Here is a 23874-nt window from a genome sequence, read left to right as displayed (position 1 = left end):
AAATATACTTAGGCTATTTATATACGCATTTCATATGGTATTTTCAGTGAATATTTAAATTATTAACAAAAAGAGAAAATGAATAATAAATGAAATTTTTGTCACAGATTTCAAAGTACATGACTTCTAAAAGGACATGGGAGGAAATTACTTTAAAACCTGTACCAACACTTTTTGTTGAACTTGCCACTTACCGGGAAATTGTGACACTATTGGGGGTGTGTCTTCATCTAAGTCATCAACTCCTCCAGCAATTGGATAGGGTGGAATGGAGACTCTGGGCATCACCACCCAGCTGTGATCAGAATAAAGGGAAGAGGTCAGGCTGGGGAGTCCCGAGTTATGAGCTATCTGAAAGCCACAGATCTTCTCAATTTGTTGCCAGCGAAAAAGTCGTTCTCGTAAACAAGTTGTCAACTCAGAGAGAGCTTTCCTGGAAAAGTCAATGAAGAAATTACTTACTGCATCAAAAAGTCTTTAAAAGGCAATACATGAACAGACTGTGGCAATTAACTAATTTCAAGAAGAAATAACCCACTCTTAAAACTAGCATAAATTATGTAACTATATAGTTAAATGATAAATTTAAATATAAATTGTCTATAAATTACTCATTTCAACACAATAAACAATAAAGCAAATAAACAAATAGCTCAAATAACATTCTTACTTTGCTTCCAGAATTTTGTGGTCTACCTCATCTAGGGAGGAGCTGTGTGCAACGTGCAGAGTCCCAAAGACTGTGCTTCTCTTCTTTTTAATTTTTTCTGCCTAGAAACCGAAAAGGAATAAAATATCCTAGGTTTGAAAAAAATACAAACATTTTTGCATATATAAAATAATAAAGTTTATTTTGGTTTTGAACATATTAACAAATCAGAAACCAGTAGAGAATTATTAGCCAAGATATCACTGAATTCCAAAAAAGAAAACAGATGAGGGAAAAAACATGCTTTTCCAAGGCAATCAATGTAACCCAAAACTTTATTCTGGAGAATTTTTTTCTTATTTCTATGGTTCAGGAAGACTCGAATCTTCTACTAAAGTAACAGAAAAACATTAACAATATCCTACTAGAATGGTGCTAATGCATGAACCGAACTTTTAAATATTTTTTGCTAGAATTCAGATTAAGACTTATTCTCATTCCACACAATTTAAGTGTCAAAATTAATTTCCAGTAACTACTAACCTGAATCAGATATGAAGCAGCAACCCAGAGGGAAAAAGCTCGGTATAAAGCTTTGATAATGATAAAAAAGAATCTTTAAATCACTAAGGTCACTTTCAAAAGTATACACTTCTCTAGATACAGTAATTTTAATTTACAGCTTATGATTACTACAGTCTATTTACACAGTAAGTTCCAGTTCAAATAAAGAATCTGCAATAATAAAACTTTTATTTAGATCTGTGTACCCCAGTTGAATAATTCCTCTAAGAAGGCAGCCTAAGAAACAAATTTAGTAAATTTTGAAATACAAGAGAGTACCTCATCTTTAGCAATAGCTAGTTGCATTTCAGCGTTTTGTCTTTTAATATTGTAGTACTGCACTTCTACTTCATGTGTTAACTGAAGCCATTTCTGAAGTGCATCTGGAACAGACCAGCTGCTTCTCAGTTCAAATTCTTTTTCAGCCTTTTTCAGAGCCATGCGAACCTAGAAGAAGAAAAGGAAGAGGCAGGAAAGGAGAGAGAGAGGAAGAAAGGATTAAAATATTTTTTAGTACCCCAACTAAAAGAAAAAGCTATTTTAATTATGCTTTTTGTAGACATCGTTTTAAACTGCAGAGTCTAATACAATATATTACTAGCATTAAAATTAAGGCTGAAGTTTCATGTGCATCTTAAATCTACTAAGCAAAGTTGTGAAGCCAAGGTGGGTAGAGACAGCTTATTTATATCTTAAGTTGCAATATTATGAAAACCAGACTTACTGAGGGGGGAAAAAAAATCAAGGGTATATACAAATCAAAACTGATGACACTTTTCCCATAATGCATATTTCATTTATGAAGTATTATATAAAGAAGTGTCCAAAATTGGGTGGATACATGTTCTACTCCTCCTCCTAATGTTTCCAGAAGAGCCTACTGTAGCTCCTTCACTATATACTCATTTTTTTAATTGTATTTTTCTGTAGTTTTTCATGACATCTTCTTTATGGCCAGTTATTTCTTACTGTTGCAAGTATATATGCCTATTATTGTCTGTGTTACCACTTCTGCTACATAATTCACTGCTTTGAATATACCAGAAAGTAGCTAAGTGAACATCTGCAGACCATATACAGATTTTGAGAAAACAGATTCTGAGTGAGAATCTACTTGATTTTTTTCATGAGAAACTATGCATAGTCTTCAGTATAAGGATATCATAGTATTTCTTCTACCTGCCCTTTAATGAAGCCAGACAATAAACAGAGAAAAAACAAAAATGTTTGCTGATTAGGTGATAAGTGCTAAGAAAAAGCATCGTTAAGGAAAGCCTCACTAAGGAAATGACACGGAAGGGAACAGTAAATCATTCTTGGGATGATTTACTTAAAAACTAGCAAGTACTTTCAAACTAAAGCTGTGTAAAGATACAGGATGTAATTTATGAAATCGTGCACATACACTCACACTCAAGACCTTCAGGCAAAGCGATGAGTGAACTACGGAGCATCCTGTGTGCTGAGCACCACAATACAGATTGGTTTTCCCCAAAGCTAACTAAGGAAGCTAAAGAGCAAAGGAATGTTTGATATGAACAAACATCGTTTGCCAGAATAAACTAACAACAGTACTATACACAAACTTCTGATAAAGAAATAGAACAGCTGTCAGATAGTGAAAACGAAGAATTGTGTAGAAAAATCTCTTTTAAAATTCCAAAATTAAAAATGAAATCCACAAAGCAACAATAGGTGACAATTCAAAACGACACATTAAAGTAAGGGGAAGAGCATTAACTCACTGAAAACAAATCCCAAGCAACATGTGCCTACATGACTCACTGTGCAATGGCCTGGGACAATACTGTGTTTAATAAGTCAGTTAGGTAAGCTGTGTGGCGTCCCTGCTAATCTCTCAGGAAGAGAAAATTTAAGCTCAGGTTCCGTAACATGCAGACCTGCATAACACCACAAAATGCATGTCTGCAAGCCCTTGTTCTCACAAGATTTTAAAGCTAAAGTTTCTATACAATTTTCACTTCCAAGGAATTATACAGAGAATCTCAAAAAAATTCATTCAAGTTATTCTCTTTAATCATAGATTCTCCTTAATGACATTTCCATAAATGTATTTCCCCTAAAAGAGCTCAATGGAAACACTTTTAACATAAAAACTACTTATATATTTTTAGCATAAATTGAAGCTGAACAATGTTTATACTGATTGCCAAATAATGACTCAAAATGACTTGTGGAAAGTCTGACCTTCCAATAGTGGCTACTACTTAACTGTTTTCTCTGCTATTACTCATAAATGTTTCATTTGATCTAAATCTCAACCCTCAGTTTAAATAACACTGTTGTTTACAGGGGAATTAACACAGTTAAAATTGAGTAATTAACAGATTTTGCAAACAATAAATGTTTAAAATGTAATAATGATTTACATAATTTTTCTATCTCAGGAATAAAACAACAGTGAGTAAAAACATGATGTCACAGAAAGAATCAGCCGAAATATCTGAAAACTTGGTTTCTAGACCCAACTGCATTATTTATCATCTCTGTGACCTTTAGTAAGCGCTTAAGGCTTACACCAATAGGGGTATTATCACTTGTCCTAATTAAAGGCTTCCTGAGACTTTTTCTAAGAAACTAATTTGTGAAAAATATTTAAATCATACAAAAAATAAAGTGGTACTATTAGTTACCCAAAAGTCTCCATTCTAGGAAAAATAACACTATATAAAAAAAATACTAGATTTTCCTGACTTCTAAATTTATGTTGATTATTCTCCAGACAAAATACAGTAATTCTCTGAACTATGTGGAATTGTAGGTTATGTCATATTATACATGATTTCTCAGTTAAACTTACTTCTACAGGCAAAGCTTTTAATAGCAGTATGACAAAATACACACTATATTTAAATACAGACAAAATATAGTAATTCTCTGAACTATGTGGAATTGTGGGTTATGTCACATTATATATCATTTCTCAGTTAAACTTATTTCTACAAGCAAAGCTTTTAATAGCAGTATGAGAAGACATAGACTTTGGAATATGACATGCAAAGTCTTGCCTTTACCAGCAAATAGCTGTGGAACCCAAGGCAAGTTATCTAACCTCTCTACACGGCTCATCTGTAAATGAAGACAGTATCTTGTGTGTTGTGAAGATTAAAATATATGAGCAAACCACTGGCAATGTGTGTAGCATACACTTCCAGCACACAGTAAGTCCTTAGAAATTCTTGTTTCTCATTAATATAATCATGCCAGACAGTGTTGTTCTTAAAATACCAATTTCCTTCCTTTAAATCCCCTTTTATTGACCCAGGATCCAACGACATTACATTTGTACCAATACATCATCTCTTGGTAACTTTAAGGTCTACTGAGGTATGCATGGTCTCACTCCCAGAGCTTCAAGTTAGAATGTCCATAATTCTTGGAGCCTTTTTTTAATATTGTCTCTTCTTCTGCACTGTGAGGCAGTCACATGTGAAGTACTACCATCAGTTTACATCTCTGTAGAAGAATTCCAAACTACTGCTTTCTGATTTGCTCTTTCTTATCTACAAAGTTTAGAAAGACAGAAATATACCAGAACAAAACGAGAGTTGGACGTCATGGTGGAAAAAAGCAGGGAGTTGGTTCTTAACAGAGTGTAAAGGGCATAATACCCAAATCTCAGATACAGTATAATTTAGACTAGGCCTTTTTTGTCAACTCCCTGATTCCTTGCCACATTCTGTGCTGATATGCTTTGTTAGGTAAATGGGGTATGACTATAAAATATGCCTAAGAGTCCTTAGAGGGAAAAGATCCAAAAAACAGATGTCTGGGGGTGTGAGAGGAGTGGTTAACAGTTATAAAAAAGATGGCTATGTTCAATCAGACAAATTCTTATAATTTTGAAGAAAACAGTAATGCATACTGCATCTTTCTCATAAGTTGACCTTAAGTCATTAATCGCTTAATTTGCATTTCTTATTTAGCACTCAATTAAGAAGGCAACAACAGTGCATAAAACAAAGTGGAGGCAGAATACCTAGGTTCTTGCCTCTGCTTTATAACTGAGTCACCTCTAATTTTGAGCAAGTTTTACAATCCTCATTTTGTTCTTCAGTTTCATTATCAGTAAAGAAAGCATCAAAGTCAGAAGGAGGAGATGGGACCACAGAAGTAGAGGTTGGAATGACTCACTTTGAAGACAGAGGAAGGGGCCATGAGCTGAGAAACGTGAGTGGCCTTTACCGGTGGAGAAGGCAAGGAAAACAGGCCCTCCCCTACAGCCTGCAGAGCGAATACAGTCCTGCAGTCTAGCCTTACCTCACTCTGACCTCCAGATCTTTACAATGATAAATTTGTGTTTATTTAAACTGCTAAGTTTGTGGTATTTTTTTTTAAAAAGTAGGAATAGAAAACTAATGCATCTGCCTATAATTAAATTCTCCCAGAACCTCACCTTCTCTGAAGGACTCTGTCCAATGCCTAAATGCCTATATTCTATCTTAAGTAACTGAACAGGAAAAGCAGGTATTGGAAAGGACATCTTTTAGACAGCTTCAGAACTTTTAGCAGATTATGTTCTAAAACCATTTAACAGGATTCAAATGGATGTTTAATAGAGATCCTTTATCTTTGCAGAGAAGTTCAACATTAGATATACTTTATCTTAGTATATTATAGTCGGAAACTTAAACATATTACAGATGTTAAACAAACACCTTAACTTTACTCAAGACAACGAACATGGCAAGGGATAAGATTTCATGAATGAGTGAACATGATGATAACTTTATCTCTCAGTTACTACTGTGTTATTTTGCTATATGAACTTCGATCAGCCCTAATAACATAAACAAATGATTATTTTATCAGCTGAGGAACAGTATACAATGGAACTAAATGTAGGAAATTGAAGAAAAACAGGACCTGGCTCCTCAGAGTGGCAACGTTAACATCCTTACAAATGATTTTTTTTTTTTAATGTAAATACCTGTTCCAATTCCTGTTCTGCATACTGACGTCTACTCAATTCACATTCAGCACCCTCCCTTAGCTCTCTCAGCCGACAAGCCTCCTCCTTTGCGTAATTGATTTCATCCATCATTTTGCGCTCTAAATTTTGCTTTTCTACAGCAACATTTCTGTTTTCTTCCTGTGCCTTTTCAAGCCTTATAGAACAATAAAAATAAAAATTCCTCAAAAAAATTCCAAAGGTTTTTTTTTTTTTTTTTTTTTTTAACAAAATAATGAATACTGTGTCAGGCAATTAAATACATATTTCAATCAGAAATCATAGCATTTTTCATTAGCCTTAAGCTTGGTTAATAAAAATATCAGGCAACTTACTATACAGCTGTTTTGGTTACCATGGGCTCAAAAGACAGGGAAAGCAGAGAAATACTCTTCCACAAAAAGCTTTTTAAAACTTCGTAATTATTTAAATCAAGTTAAAAATAAAATTTAACTACATATCTAATTCCACTACATTTGACTTACCTCCACTGTTCTTCTACTCATTTATTCCCAAGTATTTACATTTATAATAAATCTGTAATTATGACAAAAATATACTTTTCTAAAAATATGATATCAAATATGCATATATTCCTAATGTGTAATAACCTAAATATAAGTGTTTAAGCACATGCCCATAAATTTTTTTACAAATTGTATTTGCCTACATAAATAACAAGATTTATGCTTTTTCTTTTTTTACTTACCTCTCTTGTAAGTCCATTAGACTTTGCTCTGCAGTTTGTAGGCTCTCTAAATCTTTCATCATTTTTGCAACATGTTCTTTTGATGTCTTATTCTGCGTATAAGCAAACCAGCACCCTCCAACACCAATTACTATAGAAACTGTGAGAATAAAATCCTTCATCCAGTTATGAGGTGGGCCTATAAAGAGAATTATAGATGATTCAATTAATCTTTGAATATGACAGGCCCTCAATACAAAAAGACACTTTTTAGGTAGTATTTAAAACAAAATGAAAAATTGGAGATTTCTTTCCCATGCACAAGCTCTAGCCTTTTAAAAATTCTTTCTTCATATAATGACTGTGCTTCTTATAACTCTTTGACATATGAGACTTATAGAAGGGCAGAGAAAAACCCATATGGACACACCATGGCCCTGCTGGTGGTAGACGGAATAGCCAAAGTCATGGGGACCCTTGAAAAAGCAACAGCACCTCAAATCATGTGCTGCCAGAATGGTCCTTTGTCGGGTGAAGGGAGTCATCAAAAGCATCACCACCATCATCCCGACTCCCTTCCTTCAGTCAAGTCAGGCAGCTGTCACATTTTTAGACACGCCTACAAACCTGATCACTCACCAAAAAGTGTTTTCCCAATTCGGTGTGGTTAATCTCAAGGTTGGTGATAATTCCTCACCCACCCCCAGCAGACATTTGACAATTTTGGGTTGTCTCAACTCGGGGGAGTGGTTACTGGCATCTAGTGGGCAGACACCAGAAATACTGCTGAACATCCTGCAGTGCACAAGACAACGCTTCCCTGTGGCCCCCTCTGCTGATAACAAAGACTTATCCAGAAACTATCCAGCCCAAAGAGTGACTAGTGCTAAGGATGATAAAGCCTGGGTTAAATAGTAGTAACAATTATCAATTTTAGGTGTATATTTGCCAAAGATATGGGGGTTACTGGCATGATATTAATCCCCAGCCTTATGTCCAAAATAAAGAGTGGGGAGCCAAGGCCTATTTAGAAGTGATACTGTGTTTTGTATCACTGAAGGTAGTGATACAAAATACAGAAATCACTATTCAAATTTCTTAATTTAGCCCCTCTGGAACAGAGACACATGATAGCTAATATATTATTTTAATGCTCCAAAGAGATACAGCGCACAGTGAAAAACCACCTAAATGCCCAGACCTCTAGTAGAAACACATTTTGCAGTTTGGTGACATAAAGAGTCCTACAGACTGACAAATCTGGGGTTTGGCTATGTTTGTGTAGTGTGGTGTGATATGCAGCATGCTCTATGTCAGAGATGCTCATTTATCCATATTGCCAGAGTGCACACCCGCAACCTTCCACGTGTAGTAGAAGAAACGTAGTGCTGAAAGCTACAATCTCAAAAGGATTTTTTACTTCTGCCTCACACTGAGACTTTCGGCTCAGGTTCTACTTCAACTATGAGCCCTATTCTTTGACTATAAATAACATTATACAAATAAGGTCTCACCCTCAGAAATAAGCACCACAGACTGGAAAAGATTTTAAAAAAACAAACATTCTTTTAAAATGTATCTCTGTTCATTTGACAATGCTGGTTTTTAAAATTAATGTGAGTGTTCTGACTAAGGGGCACATTTACTCAATCATCCTAAGAAAAGCATATTTAAAAGGTAATGTATCATTAACTTCTTCATTGGTTTACTTAAATGTTTGTTTATAATCTTCTTTGAGACTAGCGTGATTTCTTTTCAAATGACTTGGTAATATAATTTTGGGGGCTTGGAAAGGGGTTAGATCCAAGATTAATATGAATACTGCTGATCAAGTTGTAAATAGAAACAAATTCTATACTTTAATTCCTATTTTCACTAACCACTCACATGAGAAACATTGGACAGAATTCCACAGAAGACAATTCCCTATTGGAATCAGTCTAGAAGTGAGGACAAGGAAAAGGTTGGAAAGGGCATCATCTCTGTGGAACGCTCGGCATTTCGGTAGTGTTCTATTTCCTGGGGTTTGTAATTTCCACCAACAGTGTATTTCCACCAGCTCTCATAAGGGGAGTTCCAGCTGTTTCACCAGCTGCTCTTTTAGCCCAAGCCAAAAAAGGAACCATCAGTAAAGTCATAAAATCTATTCAACCAATTCTAGTAACCCTTTTTTAGAAGGGCCACTCCCAAGACAGTATCACAGAAACCTGAAAATCTCCTAACTCCAAGAATCCAGGGAGAATAAACATTAGTTTCCTACTTTATAACTTGTGGAAGCCATTTTTCTCGTATTAATTTTGTTATTTTTTTTTTGCCTTTTAAAAAATCAAACATAATTCTTTTAAAATGTGTACTCTTCAAACACTTTCTCCCAAAGCTTTCTGAAATTTCAAATTAAATAAAACATATTAAACATTTCTTCTGGGGAAAAATACTCCTGTCAAAGTAAATAAATATAAGGTTTATTTTCTTTACGGATATTGCGCAACACTTTCTTACATATTTCTCTTCAAAACAATCAAATAACATTTTCTACTTTGTGCTTCTGCCAGTATAGTCCGTTACTTTATAAAGCTTCAAGTGAGTCTTTGCTTTCCATCTATACCTAAAAAACCCTTTTCTTGGTATTTGGTGAAATTGTTAGGATCTATTGCTTCATGCCATCACGATGGTCAGATTGTGTTATTTTTTAAAAGACTCCTCAGTGAATATCCAATTATAGTAACATCAACATTAAAACTACTTCAAAAGTCCAAAGTTTTAAATCTAAAAATTCTAAATTGACAGCTAAGCATAGTTTTTCTTTTTTTAACAACTTCTTACATTAGTAAACAGCTTTAAAAATTTCATACTCAATGAGAGAAAATCACATTCTATAAATCTTTGTTTTAAGACAGTGTTACACTTCCTTCACAGCTAAGAGATGATTCTTAGATGCCTACTACCTTTCTTATTTTTTTCTTTCCTTAAATAACACAGAGATGATCAGAATATTCTTTTACATCATCTTCTGAGTGAGAGAGAATACTAACGTGTTATAGGTCCAAACAAAACCACATCCAATGCCTTGAGCTGAAGTTTTTGTCTGTGACTCCGATCACTGATTTTCAACTGGGAGATCATAAATGAAGGTTCGTGCACTGCTATCCTGTTTATTTGAAAAATACATAAATATATTAAATGAAAATATTTCTAGTATATAAATTTAAATATTTGAGCAACACATTTAATACTTTACATATTACTGATGATCACTGTTGGAGCTCATTCATGTGTGATTTAATAATTTGTTATATTTCAAAAACCTTTTCAATGCAAACTTAGCTGTAGAAAGACTCCTGTATGTTAATCATTTAATAGCTACATTGAAAAGTTTCTGTTTTCTAAGGCTACTTTCTGTTATGACTTACTATGATTTAGAAATTTATAAAGTTGAAAATATTTTATAATCATTAATTACTTCTGGCATTTATTATCCTTTCACAAAAGATAATAAAATTGTAAGTAACTTACTTTAACATCTATAGCAGACTTTAAAAAAGTTTTCAATTTAGATCACATTGCTTTTCTTTAAAACTATCAAAAAATCTATACCTTTACATTCTAATGTTTAAACTGTTTAAAAATTAAACAAAAAACATCAAAGTCACAAGTGGGGAACAGAAGCCTTCACAGATTGAAGTAGGTAGGTAGAGGGATTTATATAGTAAGTAGTACTAAACGATTTTATTAGCTATGAAGAAAGCGTGTAGGGGACACAAGTAAAATAAGAAAATAAAATTATTTTATTATGGAGTGTAAATACAAGCAGCCCAGTACTCAATTAAGATTTCCTAACAACCACGTATGATGCTAGTAAAGATTTTATTACACAAATAATAATAAAATTAATAACAATGACAATAAAAACAAGCATATAATACATGCTGGGTTGTGTACCAATGGCTTAATACTCAAGAAAACCTTGTAACAGTATTTCCATTTTATAGGTGAAGATAATTGTGAGAGGTTGAGTATCTTGCGTAGATATAATTAGTAATAGGTAAGGTAAGGATTTGAACCGAAATATGTATGATTCCAAAGACTACTCTGAAACACAACATTTTGTGTAAAAAGATATCAGTACTCTCTAAGTATGGAGAAATTACAGGAACTCCTATGAGTCTTCTATAAAACCTTAAGCAAAGAATTCTAACATTCCCTCTCTAAAATGCCTTCCTTTATCTTCTCCACAGATACATTTCCTATAATGCTTCCCTTACACCTTTAACATGACACTTACCAAACTGCATGAAGGCAAAGACTATGTCTTATCTCTGTATCCCCAAAGCCTAATGCAGTACTGTTTGTGTAATAGCTAAATGAATGCATGGATGGATGGATGGATGCATGAATTAACAGCAATACTATCAATAGACTAAGACAAGGAAATGTAGTAAAAAAGAAAATATATAACAGAATTTTATGCAAGGTTCAGTATGAGTACAGAGGTAAAAATGATTCCACCTGAGTGGGTTAGAGTGTCAGGGAAGGCCACATAGGCCTGAAAGAGATGAGGTGGTATGTGACAGGTAAAAAGTGCCTTAGTATAATCTTTGGTAGTAAAAATTACAGAGTATAGAAAACACAGTAAAAGGTTTAAGATAACTGCTATAACAAACACAAAACTAACATAGTTTTGGCTACCTTTAGCAGATGTAAAGGGTTTTAATGTCACTGAAAATAAACATCGTAATGAACTGTTGTAGGCCAACTACCTAGAATATGTAATACATTTTCTTACACATTCCTGTAACTAGCTCTTATGTCTACAGATACCATACAAAGAGTTCTGGAACTTACATAATAATTGAAATTAACTGATATTGCCCCTTCGAGTTGACTCATCTAATTTCATTACTATATAACAGGGGCTTAAGGAAGAGTTTACTGTTTTCCTTTCTCCTCCACTAAAAAATGTTCCAATGGGCTGACCTGAGAACTGAACTTTTATATTTATAACGTTTTTCTATAGTAACCTGTGCACTACTTAAGAAGTTGATCTTGACAAGTACCTGATGTCTCCACAATTTTACCAGAATTGGAAGCATCTCTGATTAATCTTTACTGAACCAAAAGAAGTAAGTAGCTACAATGCCGACTGTCAAAACACAGATCAGCCTATTTTATTTCATGTTGTTATATAAAGAAATTTCTCAAAAGATAACAAGAAAATTCCTATTGTTCTTCAAACCCAGAGCAACATATATAAATCAAAAAACTCATATCTTATTTTAATGTCCTACTCTGTTGTAACTTAGGAACTTGTTTTAATTAAAAGCAAGAACTATAATTTATTTAATCTTTGTCTTCTTTCTAGTGTCTAGTTGTACCATGAACATAAAAGATATTCAGTAAGTTCTTACTAAATGACTCTTATTCCCATAATTTCATCATTCTAGTCAAGTGTATAATAAAATTAGAAATACTAATGTTGATATTCAGAATACATTTAGGGGAGATTTGAAAACTTCCAACTTGATCCAAAATACAAACCACAAAGCAACAAAGGATACTTATTTAAATAGGGCATGTAAGGAAGTTGACTAGGGATACAATATATATATTTCATTACATATAATGATTAGATTGTAAAAAACTGATTGGAGTCTTTTTTGATGTAGGAAATCATCCAAGGAAAAATAAAACTTAAGAAGCAATCTTGTAAGGGTAAAAAGTTCTGGTAGAATCATTGCAAATTTTGACATTTAAATCCTTCAAGTTCATTAAGTTAATTAAATTAATTAGGAATTATAACTGTATATATTATATAATTAGAAATCATGATTAGAAATTATAATTGTATCATTTGCTATTTGCAACACATCTGCTTCCAAGAAATACATATTCTATAATTTGAGACTATAATGATGTTAGATTGCATTTTCAATTTAATCAACAGTAAGTACTAAAATTGTATCTAGCACTCTATGAGAAGAAAAGCTTACAATCAAAAACAGAAGAGACAGATAAAGGCAATTAGGACAAAGATTAGCATGCGATTTGCAAACGATATAATTTAGATATAATTTAGAAAATAAAATTTAGAAAACAACTGGATTCAGACATCTAAGGGAAAAACTGGCAACCTGGACTTTGCTATCAGATCTATCTGGGTTTAAATGCTTCCTTGGGCAAAATGTTTAACTTGTCTGTGACTTGGTTTTTTTTTTAACCTGTAAGATGAAAATGACAATATATGCCTCATTTTAATCATGAGGGTTAAATGAGATAATACAAAGTACTTCTATGTAACATAAATTTTATTTTTATTAGTTTCATTTTAAAAATTCAGGTATAACTTATAGACACCATAATTAGGTGGTTATTGTCATTTAAAAAGTAACAAGAAAGAGATGAACATCAATACATTCAAGAAGGTATGTCCATAAAAATGAATCAGTATCAAATGAAAAATTTTTTCTTAGGTTGGTCAAAAGTTGACCCTTCATGTTATTTACAGATATAGTTGATACTTTTCCTCATACTGAGGACAACATATATAAATCAAAAAACTCTAATCTCATTTTAATGTTCCACTCTGTTTTAACTTGAGTATCACCTTCTGATACTCAAATTACGTTCCTTGGAAATAATTTTTTTCAAGAGCCTGATTATTTAGACAAGAAAAATTGATTAAAACTTGAAAATGCATACTTTAAAAAGATTAAATAATAGACATATTTCCTTTGTGACCTCAGACACAGAAGTAACTTGTAGATTCAGTACTAGAAAATGACATCTAGCATGTAATTCTCCCTGAGTGGAAAAATACATTTGCATAACAAAGATTCACCTGGGAAGTGTTGTTCCTTTGACATTATTGTCTCTAAAATTCTTCTCATATTGGGGTAGTTCAACAAACTCTATCAACCACTGAAGAGTATCTTCAAGGGTCCAATTATGAACTGTAGGAGATAAAAGGGGAATGTGAATAAACACACCTGCTTTCAAGAAATACATATCTATAGTTTCAGAAAATATAATGATCTTAGATTGTATTTTCAATTTAATCAACAGTAAGTACTAAAATTGTATCTAGCACTGTATGAGAACAAAGGCTTACAATCAAAAACAGAAGAGACAGATAAAAGCAATTAGGACACAGATTAGCATGATTAATTCTAAAATAAACACCTATACAAAGTTTGCGCAGGATGAAATAATCTATCATTTCTCTAGTTGTAGAAAAATTACCAGATATGTATTTGTTCAATCTTTCATTTCTATACTGTAATACTGAAAACATTATGAATACCAGGTTCCATTCTAAGCACTGGGGATATGGCAGTGAACACAACAGATAAAGTCCTTGCCCGTATGGGATTTAAATTACTTTAGGTTTAGGGAGGGGCACTTAATGAAAGAAGAAAGAAGAGGAAGGGAAATTTCAGATAGTGATTAACTTAAGAAGGAAAGATGTCAGGGTAAGCCTCTCTAAGGAGTTGACCTCTGAGACCTAAAAACTGCAAGGAGCCACATTGTGAAGATCTGGGTGAAAAATATCCCAAAGAGAGAAAAAGGCAGTTAAAAAAAAAAAAAAAAAAAAAAGCCTTCAAATGGAATGAACTAGCACTGTTTGAGAAACTGGCAGAAAGTCAGACAGGAGCTAGGTCATGAAAGGCTTTCAAGAACTCTGGATAGTTTCTAATTTCAATTAAAAAAAAAGAGGAATAATCTGCTTTTAGAATATTGTTCTTCAACGTGGAGAATGGATTGTTCACGATAAGACTGGAAATGGTCCAGCCTTATCGTGAAATATGGAGAAATAAGGAGACCACTCCTTACATAACTGCCTAGACAGGAAAGGGTTATTGTCTTAGCCTATTGTGGTAGTAGATAAGATGACAACAAGGAGTCAGATTCAGGATGTATTCTCGGGATAATGCTATTAAGCTATGCTGATGAAATGGACAGCGGCTGGTAGCTAAACGAAAGCCAAAAGTACAGAGGGTGCTGCCATTAACTGAGATAGAAAAGAATGTGGAGGAGCAGCTTGGGGAAAGGAGCAGGGCCAGGTGACAGAGCTCAAAAATTGTTTTAAGACATGTTATGTATGAAGTATGTATATGACATTTAAGTGTAGATAATACAGTAGCAGTGAGATATGCAAATCTGGAGCTTAGGAAAAAGTGAGGTTAGGAACAGAGGCTAGTGGGAAGTCATCAGCATATAGGTGATCTTCAAACTGAATGACATCAACCAGAAAAGACAGCTATTAACAGATTCCAGGAGACTGGACCTAAATCAAGAATAAAATGATAACTAACATCTCTTCTCCTAGATACTTATTTTAAAGTAAGTCCTTTGTATGCATTTTCTTCTTTAAGTCTTGGGAAAAAAAAAAAACAAAAAAAAACTTAGGAGATTCTAACATAAGTATCTTTATTTTGGAAATTAAAAACTAAAAAGCGAATTGAACCAACAAGCAGGACTGGATTTAAGCTCAGGCAAACTGTGCACAGAACATGCCTCTATACTACTCTGAAAGTAATAATACTAAATATCTGTAAAGATATAAACAAGCAGTTAAGCACTGGAAGCAGTTCAGAGGTTTCCGCTTATGAAGAGTAATGATGAGTTTGGGCAAAGAGAAGGATGCAAGTGTGCTTAAAAAATGAGAAGTTCTACACTGTCTGCATTTAATTTGAGGGTTTGGGAAAACACGATGCTTACAGATAAAGGAGTGTGAAGAAAATGTGAGCAATAAAAGCAGGTCTGGGAATCCATCTGTATATAAATAAATCTGAAAAAAATCTTTCCATAAGCACTGTGAATTCATACTTGCAAGCAAAGCTAGGTTTCCATCAATCTGCCTTTTTTATTAAGTGTTCTTTAGAGAAAAAGCTTAAATAAACCACAAACAAAAACCAAAAACATTTAAAAACTAGATGTGGTCATTGAAAGTTTTATATTGAAACAAAGCTTTGACTGTTCTCCCCTTCATGTGTTCCTATCATAAAACCTGGACATGAGCCTGAGGCTGCCATATCCATTTAACCAAATAACAGGATGTCAGCCGAAGGTTCAGGCCCTGGGTGTTTTCCACTGAATTTAGTACATTCAAAGTAGCCTTTTTACTCTTAAGTTTTTTCCTATTCAAGATGAACTGCATTGAGAATTGCCCTGTCCTGGCTGCCAAGAAACTCATGGTGCAGCTGCACCTCACACACCCACACAAAATCCCCAGCCAAGAAAACAAGATAAGATTCTCTCTTTCTATGACTGTTCAACAGTGAAAATTCCTGATCTAAACACATCAAAGTCATCCCTCGATTCCAAATAAGCCAGTATAGAATGGAAGAAAAATCAAATAAAAAAGAACATATTAAAACTGCCCAAATCTTAGTAATACTCTACCTAGTATTACTAAGTAGTGGTCTATTTAGTAATGCTAAAAAGTAATACAATTTTTAAAAAATTAAAAATTGTAGTGGTCTTGACAACGAATCTTTAAAACAAAATTCTAACAGAACAGTTCACTTTGGGGGGAGGTTCACTTCTCCTTTTGCTGTGGTTTCCTTGGTGATACTTAGTAAACACCTTCACTTCTCTTCTCATGACCAGGACTTGCATTTTTTATTAGCCTTCTCTGTTCCAAATACTCTAGTTGTCTTTCAATTCTTAGGACAGATCATATCATGTCCTTCAGGGCCTCTGTATGTGCTGTATGCCGAGTATAAGCTCCTTTTCTCCATCTCTCTGCCTTTTTGTTTTATTAAACCTTCATATCTCAGTTAAAACTTTAATTCCTCAAGTGAGCCTTTCTGAACACTGCTATATAACCTTTTTTCCCCTTTTTTTGTAGAGACGGGGTCTTGCTATGTTGCACAGGCTGATCTCTTGAACTCCTCAGCCTCGCAAAGTGCTGGGATTACAGGCATAAGCCACTGCACCCAGCCTCTGATTATTAATCCCTTGTTAGCTTTTATGCACAGCATTTAAATAACTACTTATTTGTATGATTATTACTGCAACAACTGTTTATTTCAGTAAAGAATAAGTCTTCTACTCATCACTCTACTTAACCAAATAACAGGATGTCACTTGGTATAAAGGTGCTCAACAAATTATTTGCTGGATGTTGCTGAATGAAGTAGAACATGTTTAATTAGTAAGTCTTATGAAAATCTGTTTTTACATTTTAGTGGTGACACAAACAAGAATTTGTATGTATAAGTAATTCTTTTTTAACACTTTTAAAATTTCAATAGCTTTTGTGGTACAAGTGATTTCTGGTTACATTAAGAAATCCTTGAGGGTAAAAGTTAACTCATTTAAGAATTATCTGGTTCCTTATTACCTACCTCTCACTGGTCTTTTATACATACTGTTGCACTTCCATCAGAGGGCAAGCAGAGCAAGATACATCATTCCTTTTAAAAGTTTATTTCCCAATCTGCAGAGCTACAGAAATGCCAATCTCTAAAATGTTAACTTATATTGTTTCTGTTTGAAACTGTGGCCAGTGCTATATATCAGTGTCTCAAAGTGATTTTTGGCAATTTAATCTAAGGCCAATAAAAAGAACTCTGAAATGAAAACAGATACTTTGACACACATATACAATGTGTGATGATCAAATCAGGGTAATTGGGATATCCATCACCGTAAACATTTATCTTTTCTCTACGTTGGGACCATTATAATTCTCCTCCAGCTATTTGAAAATACACAATAAATTACTGTTAACTTTAATTTCCCTACTTTACTATCAAATCGTAGAACTTATTCCTTCCACCTAACTGAATTTTTGTACCCATTAACCAACTTCTCTTCATTCCCCTCTTCCCTTCCCAGCCCCTGGTAACCACCATTCTACTCTATACTTCCATAAAATTCACTTTATTAGCTTCTACATCAGAGTGAGAACGTGTGATATTTGTCTTTCTGTGCCTGGTTTATTTCACTTAATATAATGACCTTCAGTTCCATTTTGCTGCAAATAACCAGATTTTATTCTTTTTTATGGCTGAATAATATTCCATTGTATATATGTATCACATTTTCTTTTCCCATCAATCTGATGATGGACACTGTGGTTGATTCCACATCTTGCCTTTTGTGAACAGTGCTGCAGTAAACATCAGAAGGCAGGTATCATTTGAAACAATGACTTCCTTTCTTTTAGACATATATTCAGCAGTGGGACTGCTGAATCATAGGTTAGCTCTATTTTTAGTTTTTTTGAGACACCTCCATACTGTTTTCCATAATAGTTGTAGTACTTTACATTCCCACCAACAATATATAAGAGTTCCCCTTTTTCCACATCTTCGATGGCATTTGTAATTTTTCATCTTTTTGATAACAGCCATTCAAACTGGGGTGTGGTGATAACTCACTGTAGCTATGATTTGGATTTCCCTGATGATTAGTGATACTGAACATTTTTTCATCTACCTGTGGGCCACTGATATATCTTTATGCCTACTCAGGTCTTTTGGCGATTTTTTTACTTGTTTTTCTGCTGTTGAGCTGTTTGAGTTTCTCATATATTCTGGTTATTAATCTCTTGTCAGAAGGACAGTTTCAAATATGTTCTCTCATCTCATAGGTTGTCTCTTCACTTTGTTCATTGTTTCCTTTGCCATGCAGTAGCTTTTTAGCTTGATACAATCCTATTTGTCTGCTTTTGCTTTTGTTGCCTATGCTTTTGAGGTTTTAACCCAAAAAACTTTTTGTCCAGACCAATGCCTTGCAGCCTTTCCTATGTTTCCAGTAGTTTCAGATCTTACATTTCAGCCTTTAATCCATTTTTAGTTGATTTCTGTATATGGTGGACATCTAGATATCTCTTCTGCATAGAGATATCCAGTTTTCCTAGCACCATTTGTTAAAGAGGCCATTCTTTCCCCAATGTACATTCTGGGTGCCTTTGTTGAAAATGAGTTGGCTGAAAGTGTATGGGTTTATTTCTGGGTTCTCTATTCTGTTCCACTGGCATATATGTTTGTTTTTATGCCAGTACCATGATGTTTTGGTTATTATTGTTTTGTAGTATTCTTTGAATTCAGGTAGTGTGATGCCTCCAACTTTGTTCTTTTTGCTCAAGATGCTCTAGATATTCATGATCTTTTGTGGTTCCACATGAATTTTAGTTTTTTTTTTTCTATTTCTGTGAAGAATATAATTGGTATTTTGATAGGGATTATATTAAATCTGTAGATCACTTTAGGTAGTAAAGACATTTTAAAGAGAGGAAGTCTTCCAATCCATGAGCATAAGGTATCTTTCCTTTTTTGTGTGTCCTCTCGAATTTCTTTAATCAGTGTTTCATAATTTCCCTTGCAAGGATTTTTCACCTGCTTCGTTAAATTTATTTCTAGGTATATTTTTTGGTACCCATTGTAAATAAGATTGCTTTCTTGATTTCTTTTTCAGATTGATCTCTGCTAGTGTATAGAGATTTGTAGGTTGATTTTGTATCCTGCAACTTTACTAAATTCATTTATCAGTTCTAAGAGTTTTTTGGTGAAGTCTAGGTTTTCCAAATATAAGATCATGTCATCTTCAATCAAGAATAATTTGACTTTTTCCTTTTCAATTTTAACGTCTTTTATTTCTTTCTTTTGCTTAATTGCTCTAGCTACAATTTCTGGTATTACACTGAATAAAAGCGGTGAAAGTGGGCATGTTTGTCTTGTTTCAGATCTTAATGGAAAGGCTTTCAATTTTTCCCCACTCAGCATGAAACACACAGCTTCTGGGCTTGTCATATATGGCCTTCATTGTGTTGAGGTATGCTCCTTCTATACCTAATTTGTTCAAAGTTTTTATCATGAAGGGATGCTAAATTTATGCAATGTTTTTTCAGCATTTACTGAAAAGATCGTACGGTTTTTGACCTACGGAAGTGATGTAGCACATTTATTGATTTGTGTGTTGAACAGTCCTTGCATTTTAACATGTCAAATAATAAAATTGATGTAGACCACCTTTAAAATTCATTTAAACTAGGCCAGGTACAGTGACTGTCTGTAATCCCAGCACTTTGGAATACCGAGGCGGGCGGACCACCTGAGGTCAGGAGTTTGAGACCACCCTGGCCGACGTGGCAAAACCCTATCTCTACTATAAACACAAAAATTAGCCAGGTGTGGTGATGCATGCCTTTAATCCCAGCTACTCAGAAGACTGAGGCAGGAGAACCTCTTGAACCCAGGAGGCAGAGGTTGCAGCGAGCCAAGACTGCGCCACTGCACTCCAGCCTGGGATACAGAGCAAGACTCTGTCCTCCCTCCAAAAAAAAACTTTTTTTTTTTTTTTTCATTTAAACTGTTTCTATGATTCCATTATAATGAACAAGACTTAGTATTAATAAAACATCGTTAACTAAAGTGTTAGCCTAGAATGGTAGATTACAGAATACTGAGAGGGAAAGAATGGCCCTAAGAACTTTCAGGATAGCCATGAAAACTACTAACATTTATTAAGTGTTCATTAAATACCAGGAGATTTGCAAGCATTAATTCAAATGATCCTTGCAATAACCTTTTTAAGTAGATACTTTTATCATTACATTGAGGCAAGGTTCTTAATTAAGTATAAAAGATTAGCAAATGGTCAAACCAAGTTTCAGACCAAACCTGTTTTTAGAGTTGTAATGTTAAAACATTGTGTTTGCAATGTTAAAACATTATGCAATGTTAAAACCTTTCAGACAGCCGGGCGCGGTGGCTCAAGCCTGTAATCCCAGCACTTTGGGAGGCCGAGGCGGGTGGATCACGAGGTCAAGAGATCGAGACCATCCTGGTCAACATGGTGAAACCCCGTCTCTACTAAAAATACAAAAAAATTAGCTGGGCATGGTGGTGCGTGCCTGTAATCCCAGCTACTCAGGAGGCTGAGGCAGGAGAATTGCCTGAGCCCAGGAGGCGGAGGTTGCGGTGAGCCGAGATCGTGCCATTGCACTCCAGCCTGGGTAACAAGAGCGAAACTCCGTCTCAAAAAAAAAAAAAAAAAAACCTTTCAGACATATAGTACTAATAGTAATACCAAAGTTAAATGTTATATATGAGCAATCTGCCACAGGCAATTACACTCATGGACTCAGGATTCTCCTAGACATCAGGTATACATTGGGGCCTACTAAAGGCTCAGAGGGAGTAACAGAAAAGCTCAATGGAGCTATGTCAATTCTTCATCATGGAGGTGATTCCTACAACTTGCAAGATGGGCTCTAATAGCCTGAAAGACAAGATTTCAAACAGCCAGGAAATTCAGAACTGCAGCACAGCTCTGGAACAAAGGAGATGGTGGGGGATGGGAGAGTGGGGACAGGATGGTGTGTGGAACCAAAATTCCAAGAGATGAGAGGGTATGGTGAGGAAGAATGTGGGGAAGGGCAGGACCATACATTTGGGGATTTTCACAGAATAGAGGGTTCACCTTTTCATTACTCCTCACCCATGCTGCTGTCAAAAGGGCAACTTCTACAACAGAGAATGAGATTCCTGATTCTGCACCCTAACAGTTTCCCTTTCTTCTCCCCATCTACTTGCTACTTTTAGTCCCACCACCATGTCAGTATTTTGGATCAGTACTTTAAAAAGGATGAAAACTGTGCCTAACAGCAGAAAGCTTTTTGACAGCAGTGGGGTCCTAATCATGGGGAGAATGAAGGGATTGTAAGGGCTGAAAATAGCCACCAACAGAGAAGAAAGGCAACTGGCTGTGGCCACCCAGCTGAAGCCACCTTCCAAAAAAGACACAAGTCATGCATAGGTACATCCCAGTTGTACAACTAGGTTATAAGGAGATGAAATACTCTAGCTGAAAGCAATCTCTTCCTCCCCTGAATTGCTATAGAGCTTAACTATTTCTACCAAATGGCACATCATATGGGCTGCCTTACTTTGCAACTATTTGTTTAAATCTTATGTTCCTACTATATTGCAAGCTGCTATAAGACAAGGACTGTAGAAAACATATCAAGTTGCCATTTAAGTATTAGCTGAATAGTATAACTACCTTTTGTCTTCCTTAACCTGTTTTAATTATCTATTTGCTAGCCCATAATTGTGTGAAAGATCAACAATACTGTCTGCCTGATAGCTCACTTTAAAGCAGCCATGGTGAATCCTAGGCTCCAGAGAACCAAAAAGACTATAACGAAGTGAGGTAACAATTTAAAAGTTGTGTGGTTGACAGTGGTTTCAGAAGACAGTTTGTGTGCCTTGCTTTAAGCAAACCTGATGTAAACAAATCAGTATAAAAGATAAACTTTCAGGCGGATCACAAGGTCAGGAGTTCGAGACCAGCCTGGCCAAAATAGTGAAACCCCGCCTCTACTAAAAATACGAAAATTAGCAGGGCGTGGTGGCAGGCACCTGTAGTCCCAGCTACTCCGGAGGCTAAGGCAGGAGATTCGCTTGAACCCCGGAGGCGGAAGTGGCGGTTATCCGAGATCATGCCATTGCACTCCAGCCTGGGCAACAAGAGAGAAACTCTGTCTCAAAAAAAAAAAAAAAAAAAAAAGATAAACTTTAAAAGATGAAAATACATGTATTTACTTCTTCCTTTCATCTATAAAAGGCAATCTTATAAAACTAATGTACCCAGAGCACTTAGCCATATGTCTGTATTAAGTTACAAGCCTAAAAATACAAAACAGCCTAGTGAAATACTACCATATAACTTTTTATTTGTTATGTTTAATATAAGTACATACTATCCAAAATATCTTTAAAGATGATCTGTGAAATCACCTAAATACCGTGGGGGAAGAAACAAACTTCTAATAATAAAGCATTTTTGTGTATGTAGAGACATGTTAATAATAGTACTACCAAACATTTTGTGAGCACTTGGCAATTTCCAGTAACTGTGCTACATGCTTTACATAAATTATCTCATGAAACTCAAAAACCCTATGAAGCAGGTATCAGATATATAACATTATAATCCTTGGTTTATAGATCAGTAAGCTGAAGCTCAGAGAGTTTAAGCCCCTTGTTCAAATTCACACACCAAGTAAGTAGTGGAAATAGGATTTAGAACTATGTCCACTGAGTTTAAAGCCCAACTCTTAACCATTTCCTGAGTTCTGAGAAAACCTCAAACCTCAAGATACAGCTGAATTCACCATCAGTTGTGGCAGACCTTGGATATAACAAACATACACATTACATTTATTCTGCTTTTCTTTATTTCTTTTTTCTGAGATAAGAGTTTCACTCTTGTTGCCCAGGCTGGAGTGCAATGGCACCATCTCGGCTCACTGCAACCTCTGCCTCCTAGGTTAAAGTGATTCTCCTGTCTCAGCCTCCTGAGTAGCTGGGATTACAGGCATGCGCCACAACACCTGGCTAATTTTGTATTTTTAGTAGAGATGGGGTTTCTCCATGTTGATCAGGCTGGTCTCGAGCTCCCAATCTCAGGTAATCCATCCACCTTAGCCTCCCAAAGTGCTGGGACTACAGGACCGAGCTACCGCACCTGGCCTGCTTTTCACTTTTTAATAGCTTTCATATTACTTTTTAAAAACTACTATATTCTAAATTTATAATTTAAAAACATTTGTAATGTCTTTCTTAATGTTAACAATGCAACTGGCTTGTTAAAAGATTTTTTTTTTTTTAATTAAAAACAGCAACTGGCATAAAAGTTTCTTTGGGAAAATTAATGTATGTTAGAGAAATCAACTTCTGATATCCTGAGATAGGAGAGTAGAGTTAAAAACAGTACAGGGCTGGTCGTGGTGGCTCACACCTGTAATCCCATCACTGTGGGAGGCCGAGGCAGGCAGATCACAAGGTCAAGAGACTGAGACCATCCTGGCCAACGTGGTGAAATGCTGTCTCTACTAAAAATACAAAAAATTGGCTGGGCGTGGTGGTGCCTGCCTATAGTCCCAGCTACTTGGGAGGCTGAGGCAGGAGAATTGCTTGAAACCTAAAAACAGAAGTTGCAGTGAGCCGGGGTTGTGCCACTGCACTCCAGCCTGGTAATAGGGCAACA

General features: G+C 35.0%; 1 protein-coding gene and 1 long non-coding RNA gene across 6 annotated transcripts in view; both read right to left on the bottom strand.

Moving 5' to 3' along the window:
* Positions 1-23874, bottom strand: part of STIM2 (stromal interaction molecule 2) — a 165034-nt gene that overhangs the window by 24423 nt on the left and 116737 nt on the right. For 3 of the 5 annotated variants that reach the window (XM_032273656.1, XM_032273665.1, XM_032273674.1), the window contains 8 exons: positions 13709-13820; positions 9906-10021; positions 6895-7072; positions 6165-6342; positions 1493-1660; positions 1193-1216; positions 671-771; positions 195-433 (listed from right to left, as the gene is read on the bottom strand). In XM_032273656.1, the coding sequence (XP_032129547.1) occupies positions 195-433; positions 671-771; positions 1193-1216; positions 1493-1660; positions 6165-6342; positions 6895-7072; positions 9906-10021; positions 13709-13820 (1116 nt within the window). The remainder of the gene's footprint in view (positions 1-194; positions 434-670; positions 772-1192; positions 1217-1492; positions 1661-6164; positions 6343-6894; positions 7073-9905; positions 10022-13708; positions 13821-23874) is intronic. The other 2 variants (XM_032273671.1, XM_032273659.1) reach the window with 1 other exon arrangement.
* On the bottom strand, positions 20184-22241 carry LOC116547935. The gene is made up of 2 exons (XR_004267239.1): positions 20881-22241; positions 20184-20568 (listed from the first exon to the last, which is right to left on the bottom strand). It is a non-coding gene; the product is annotated as an uncharacterized LOC116547935 (long non-coding RNA).

This window comes from Sapajus apella, unplaced genomic scaffold (genome assembly GCF_009761245.1).
Source record: "Sapajus apella isolate SASKATOON/1434 unplaced genomic scaffold, GSC_monkey_1.0 scaffold5, whole genome shotgun sequence".
Classification (NCBI taxonomy): Eukaryota; Metazoa; Chordata; class Mammalia; order Primates; family Cebidae; genus Sapajus; species Sapajus apella.
The sequence above is the reverse complement of the archived record's forward strand: the minus strand, read 5'-3'. Positions and strand labels throughout refer to the sequence as shown.